General features: G+C 41.1%; 1 protein-coding gene across 9 annotated transcripts in view; it reads left to right on the forward strand.

Moving 5' to 3' along the window:
• The window catches only part of LOC310738070 (NLR family CARD domain-containing protein 3-like), a 21,588-nt gene that overhangs the window by 7,727 nt on the left and 6,361 nt on the right, over nt 1–7,500 (forward strand). For 5 of the 9 annotated variants that reach the window (XR_014536980.1, XM_083562991.1, XM_083562994.1 and 2 more), the window contains one exon: nt 2,791–2,964. The exons of the other annotated variants lie outside the window; for them this stretch is intronic. Coding sequence is in view for 4 of the 5 variants with exons in the window: in XM_083562991.1 (XP_083419117.1) it covers nt 2,791–2,964 (174 nt within the window). In the remaining variant the exon portion in view is untranslated. The remainder of the gene's footprint in view (nt 1–2,790; nt 2,965–7,500) is intronic. 9 annotated transcript variants of the gene reach the window in all.

Here is a 7,500-nt window from a genome sequence, read left to right on the forward strand (position 1 = left end):
GTGATCAGGCTGGAGATACTGTTCTCACTGGTTCTGCTGAATGTGATCAGGCTGGAGATACTGTTCTCACTGGTTCGGCTGAATGGGATCAGGCTGAAGATACTGTTCCCACTGGTTCGGTTGAATGTGATCAGGCTGAAGGTGCGTCTATTGTGCCAGAGGCAGGAACGAGTGATGCCAGGGGGAGAACCCGAGGTGACAGAGGGGAAAACAGTAATAGATACTGTCAAAGCAGCTAAACAGGTGAGTGAAGAAGAAATGAATCCAGATTATGTGAGTGAGGATGCACTGTTTAAAACACCTCCTGAAAAAGGAATACAGTAAGGATGAGGAATGAAAAGTTAAAACAATGGTCTGAAACACAAGCTAATGAATGTGATGATGTTGAAAGTCCTGTTGAAGATTCTGACAGTGAAACTCTGGACAATAAGAGCAGAGGGAAGACATGTACCGTATTTTTCGGACTATAAGCCGCTACTTTTTTCCCACGTTTTGAACCCCGCGGCTTAAACAACGAAGCAGCTTATTTATGAATTTCATAAACTTCAAGCCAAAAAACTGAACCCCATAACATTAGACCAATGAAATTTTCAAATGGAAATGAAAAAAAATGCACCTCACCTGTGTTCTGAGCTGCACGGCTTCGGAAGAAAAAACTTTTTTTTAAACGCACGACGATGCCAAAAGATAAACTCCCGAGAGAAATAGTTGTGAAAGGAAGGAGGAAGACAGTGAACAATGACTTTCTTGGTCGGCTACTGTTTAGATACAAGCCGTTGTAACGCGTTGAGTCTGGGTGAAGGGAGAGCTCGCTAACTCCAGTTACAACAGAAATCATATAAGCACAGACAGGTTTCCAAAACTCGTGCTATTTTTATTTTTTTTGGCAACAGCGTTACGGGTTAGTCAAAGAAACTTAGAAATGAGCATCAGAAAATGGGACATAATCCTCCGTCTTCACACATGCAGTAATAGCGGAAAAAATGCGGCGCCAGGCTATTACCAAAATACCCGCTATGCTCCTAAAGGAAGCGCAACATATTTCACCCATCTTTCGTTAAAGCCTGTGTAAAGTTCATTAGTTTCAATGTAGACACCTGTGGCTTATAGACAGGTGCGGCTTATTTATGTTTAAAATAAAAATCTTTGTCAAATTCAGTGGGTGCGGCTTATATATGGGTGCGCTTTATAGTCTGGAAATTATGGTAGTGACTATTCTTTTGGTAAAGTCAAATCTTTTTTTACAAAGATCAATAAAGATGAAAAATGTGCAGGCTAAAGATTCTTTTCCTGATCGCAAAATGTTTGTTGATTCTGTTGGGATGTTAATGAGAAGTGAGGGTGAAGAAAAATTCCTGCTAAATGAAGATCAGAACTTCAGGCAGAGGATGGGGTTTGAAACAATGTAGTTTTCTCTGCCTTCACATGCTGAAATTTTTCTTGTCTCTTTTAATATTGTGCAGAGCTGTGTAATGAGTCCTTCTGGGATTTCTGATCATGATATTGTTATTTGTATTGTGTTTATATCAAATATAAGGTAAAGAGTTCCTATTGGCATTTTAATGTCTCTTTGTTGAGTGATGCAAAGTTTAAAGAGGTTTTTCGAATTTAAATAAAAAGGAATTGAAAAAAAGAAAGAGTTTTATAAATGTAAAACAATGGTGGGATTTTTTAATTTGGAAAGAAAGAATGGCCAGAGTAGATACATTCACTCATTGTGATCAGAGAACTGGCAGGAGCTTACAGTGCTGTCTAAAATAAGATACAGGGCTGTAAGGTTCTATAAGGATCTGTATGGGAGTGAATATAAAGATGATGAGGAAATGTCTGCCAGTTTTTATCAAGGTTTACCGAAGCTTCCAAAAAAGTCAAAGGAGGCACTAGAGAAGCCTTTGTGTTCACAAGAGCTATGGAAGGTATTGTAGATTATGGAGAGTAGAAAAGCTCCAGTACTTGATGCCTTTTGGGAGGTGTTGGGTGAGGATCTCTTGGATGTTCTCATTGAGAGCATAGCTGAGTGTTTTTTTTTACCAGTGAGCTGTAGGAGAGCTGTGATTACTCTACTACCCAAGAAAGGTGACCTTCAAGAAATTAACAACTGGAGACCAGTGAGCCTGTTGTGCTCTGATCTAAAAATCTTTTCTAAAACTCTGGCAAATAGATTAAGGGAAGTGATGGGGGACATCATACATCCTGACCAGACGTATTGTGCCTGGTAGGTCTATTTCTGAGAACATTTTACTTGTTGGAGATGTAATAGAGGTTGCTGGCCTATTGGGCATTAATTTAGGGCTCATCTCCATTGATCAGGAAAAAGCTTTTTATAGGGTTGAGCACCAATATCTTTGGAACACCTGTTATGTTCTTGGTTTTGGCCCAGGTTTTATTGAAGAAGTTAAAGTGTTATATAAAGACATTGAGAGTATGCTAAAAATCAATGGTGGTTTGTCTGCCATAGTGTTAACAGGGGCATAAGACTAAACTAATTATGGTCTAATATAGAAGACCTACTGTTACCTCATGTTAATCTGCAACATCAGATATCAGCTGATGTAATGATAAAGGTCAATGGGCAGAATGATATAAATACTCGAGTAGTATTTATACTTTCACACGCACACACGCACACACACACACACACACACACACACACACACACATACTGCATAAAAGAAACAGATAGTTCTCACTAAATAAAATGTTTTAATATATACACTCATTTCAAAACACACAGGATGTGTAATGTGTAGAAACTGAGAGAGTGAAGTATGTGTCATTGTGTATCTGCAGGTTGCGTGATTGTGAAGTATCAGATGAAGGCTGTGCTGCTCTCGCTTCAGCTCTGAGATCAAACCCCTCACACCTGAGAAAACTGAATCTGACTAAGAATAAAGTAGGAGACTCAGGAGTGAAGTGTCTCTCTGCTGTACTGGAGAATCCTCACTGTAAACTGGAGATACTGAGGTAAGATCATCTCTTTGAGAGTCACATGACCTGCTCCTCAGTAACACACATTCTCTAATAGTGAGACTGAAGCAGAGCTTTTAGGTTCAGCATCAATGTTCTGAGGAGAAACTTTATAGTTGTATTTTTTTACTTTTGTTTGTTAGATTAAATTCGTGTTGATTTAATTTTTATCTTTTTATAATCATGACTTTTTATTGACTTTTGTATTGTTTTAGTTTCTAATATCTAATAAATGTACAAAAGTGTTGATATACATTGAGGAAAATAAGTATTTGAACACCCTGCTATTTTGCAGGTTCTCCCACTTAGAAATCATGGAGGGGTCTGACATTGTCATCGTAGGTGCATGTCCACTGTGAGAGACATAATCTAAAAAAAAAAATCCAGAAATCACAATATATGATTTTTAAACTATTTATTTATATGATAAAGCTGCAAATAAGTATTTAAACACCTGAGAAAGTCAATGTTAATATTTGGTACAGGAGCCTTTGTTTGCAATTACAGAGGTCAAACGTTTCCTGTAGTTTTTCACCAGGTTTGCACACACTGCAGGAGGGATTTTGGCCCACTACTCCACACAGATCTTCTCTAGATCAGTCAGGTTTCTGGCCTGTCGCTGAGAAACACGGAGTTTGAGCTCCCTCCAAAGATTCTCTATTGGGTTTAGGTCTGGAGACTGGCTAGGCGATGCCAGAACCTTGATATGCTTCTTACAGAGCCACTCCTTGGTTATCCTGGCTGTGTGCTTCGGGTCATTGTCATGTTGGAAGACCCAGCCTCGACCCATCTTCAATGCTCTAACTGAGGGAAGGAGGTTGTTCCCCAAAATCTCGCAATACATGGCCCTGGTCATCCTCTCCTTAATACAGTGCAGTCGCCCTGTCCCATGTGCAGAACCCCCCCCCTCCCCCCCCAAAGCATGATGCTACCACCCCCATGCTTCACAGTAGGGATGGTGTTCTTAGGATGGTACTCATCATTCTTCTTCCTTAGTAGTTGGATTCTTACTGATTGTATGGGGTGGACAGGTGTCTTTATGCAGCTAACGACCTCAAACAGGTGCATCTAATTTAGGATAAATGTAGTGTGATGGTCAGTGATGAGTGTGATGGTCAGTGATGTGAGTGTGATGGTCAGTGTTGAGTGTGATGGTCAGTGATATGAGTGTGATGTCAGTGTTGAGTGTGATGTCAGTGTTGAGTGTGATGGTCAGTGTTGAGTGTGATGGTCAGTGTTGTGAGTGTGATGGTCAGTGATGTGAGTGTGATGGTCAGTGATGTGAGTGTAATAGTCAGTGATGTGAGTGTAATAGTCAGTGATGTGAGTGTGATGGTCAGTGATGTGAGTGTGATGGTCAGTGATGAGTGTGTGATGGTCAGTGATGTGAATGTGATGGTCAGTAATATGAGTGTGATGTCAGTGTTGAGTGTGATGTTCAGTGTTGTGAGTGTGATGGTCAGTGTTGTGAGTGTGATGGTCAGTGATGTGAGTGTGATGGTCAGTGTTGAGTGTGATGGTCAGTGTTGAGTGTGATGGTCAGTGATGTCAGTGTGATGGTCAGTGTTGAGTGTGATGGTCAGTGTTGAGTGTGATGGTCAGTAATATGAGTGTGATGGTCAGTGTTGAGTGTGATGGTCAGTAATATGAGTGTGATGGTCAGTGTTGAGTGTGATGTTCAGTGTTGTGAGTGTGATGGTCAGTAATGAGTGTGTGATGGTCAGTAATGAGTGTGTGATGGTCAGTGATGAGAGTGTAATAGTCAGTGATGTGAGTGTAATGGTCAGTAAGGGGAGTGTAATGATCAGTGATGTAAATGTGATGGTCAGTGATGTGAGTGTGATGGTCAGTGATGTGAGTGTGATGGTCAGTGTTGAGTGTGATGGTCAGTGTTGAGTGTGATGTCAGTGTTGAGTGTGATGGTCAGTGTTGTGAGTGTGATGGTCAGTGATGTGAGTGTGATGGTCAGTGATGTGAGTGTGATGGTCAGTGATGAGTGTGTGATGGTCAGTGATGTGAATGTAATAGTCGGTGATGTGAGTGTGATGGTCAGTGATATGAGTGTGATGTCAGTGTTGAGTGTGATGTCAGTGTTGAGTGTGATGGTCAGTGTTGTGAGTGTGATGGTCAGTGATGTGAATGTAATAGTCGGTGATGTGAGTGTGATGGTCAGTGATATGAGTGTGATGTCAGTGTTGAGTGTGATGTCAGTGTTGAGTGTGATGGTCAGTGATATGAGTGTGATGTCAGTGTTGAGTGTGATGTCAGTGTTGAGTGTGATGGTCAGTGTTGTGAGTGTGATGGTCAGTGATGTCAGTGTGATGGTCAGTGTTGAGTGTGATGGTCAGTGTTGAGTGTGATGGTCAGTAATATGAGTGTGATGGTCAGTGTTGAGTGTGATGGTCAGTGTTGAGTGTGATGGTCAGTAATATGAGTGTGATGGTCAGTGTTGAGTGTGATGGTCAGTGTTGTGAGTGTGATGGTCAGTAATGAGTGTGTGATGGTCAGTGATGAGTGTGATGGTCAGTGATGTGAGTGTAATAGTCAGTGATGTGAGTGTAATGGTCAGTAAGGGGAGTGTAATGGTCAGTGATGTAAATGTGATGGTCAGTGATGTGAGTGTGATGATCAGTGATGTGAGTGTGATGGTCAGTGATGTAAATGTGATGGTCAGTGATGTGAGTGTGATGGTCAGTGATGTGAGTGTGATGGTCAGTGATATGAGTGTGATGGTCAGTGATGAGTGTGATGGTCAGTGATGTGAGTGTGATGGTCAGTGATGTGAGTGTGAAAGTTTGGAAATGTATCTGCTGCTAAAATAAATTGGAGTAAGAGTGATGCCTTAATTGTTGGAAAATGGGAGAAGGGGCCACCGTTATTACCTAGTGGGTTAACTTGGAAAAAATGAGGTCTTTAATATGTAGGAGTGTTTATTGGAGATGCTGTCACACGAGAAAATAACTGGTTTGGGTTGGTTAAAAAAATAGAGGGCAGGTTAAAAAAATGGAAGTGGATTCATACACAAGTTTCCTTTAATAATGAACAATTTGGCTGCTTTAACATTGTGGCACAGATTGATATGTGTAGACCCTCCTTCCGGTCTGCTTTCCAGATTACAAGCAACGCTGGTAGACTTTTTTTGGGATTAGCTTCACTGGGTCCCTTAAAGTGTACTTTTCTTGCTTGTGGAAGAAGGAGGTCAAGGTCTGGTGCATCTGTTTAGTAGACCTGCAACTTTTCGCTTGCAGTTTATCCAGAGACTGGTAACTGGGCCTGAAGATCTAGTTTGGAGGAAAGTGGCTCAGAACATATTACAGCAGATCGATGGAATTGGACTTGACAGTACTCCGGTATTTACGGATCACAAACAAGTGAATTTCAAAGGACTTTCTTCTTTTTATCAAGAACTATTTAAAATGTGGGGACTTTTCAGGTTTATCAGGGTTTGTAAAACAAAGTCATTGTTTTGGTTGCTTGAGGAGCCTTTGGTTAAAGGATCTCTCTTTGACTTATTAAATGTGTTGGCCAGGTCTTTAATTAAGACTTTGTGGCTCTGGTATGGTAAAGTTAAGGAACGTAATTGATGTGGCTGGGCCTCATTTAAGTGATGGTCTTGCACTGGCCACCATTTTAAGTCAGAGGTCCTCACGCCAAACTGAATTTATTTTAAAACTGTGAAAAAAAGGTTTACAGAGGAAGAATTAATTATGTTATTGTTAGTGTTAAGATGGTTTTCACACTATCTCACACACATCCCTTTGTCTGTTCAGTGTCTATAGAATATTTACGATGTTAGTCTGTAAGGTAAACAGGGAGTCCTTATCTGGGCTCACACATCTACGGCTAGTATATCCTCTTGTCTAAACAGGAAACAAGTTTAGGACAGCCCTTTCTCTGTATGTGTATATATATACGTTCTGCTACCTGCAAAAAACAGAAGAAGAGGAAGAACATGCATTCTGTGTGCTGTGTATTTCTTCTTCCCTGATATTAGAAAGGCACCACGGGCATAGCAGATCGTATGGAAAACCTCTCCAAGAATAAAGTTTTGTTTGGGCATGATAAAAATCCAACAGTTATAAAACTTTGCTGATGGAAGTCTGATTCCAGATATAAAATATCCCTTTCCCAAAATCACCATTTCTCCTGATTTAAGAGGTATGTCTAGCATACTGCTGGATATAGAAGGTCTGAAAGATAGGGATCTGAGTTTAACTGAAGGAATTATCTGCCGTCCTCCTCTCCGGCAGGCACAGGGTTATTCTTTGTGGAAAAGAAGTACAAGAGCCTCCATCCTTGCATCGAATATCGGGGCCTAAATGGCATAACTGTCAAGAACCGGTACCCATTGCCCCTGATGTTTTCTGCATTCTCCAGGGCTCTATAATCTTCACCAAACTGGACCTCCGTAGCGCCTACCACCTTGTCCGTATCCGGGAGGGGGATGAGTGGAAGACGGCGTTCAATACCTCGTCGGGGCATTATGTGTACCTTGTTATGCCATTTGGCTTCACGAATGTGCCAGCGGTCTTC

This window comes from Silurus aristotelis (genome assembly GCF_946808225.1).
Source record: "Silurus aristotelis genome assembly, chromosome: 15".
NCBI lineage: Eukaryota > Metazoa > Chordata > Actinopteri > Siluriformes > Siluridae > Silurus > Silurus aristotelis.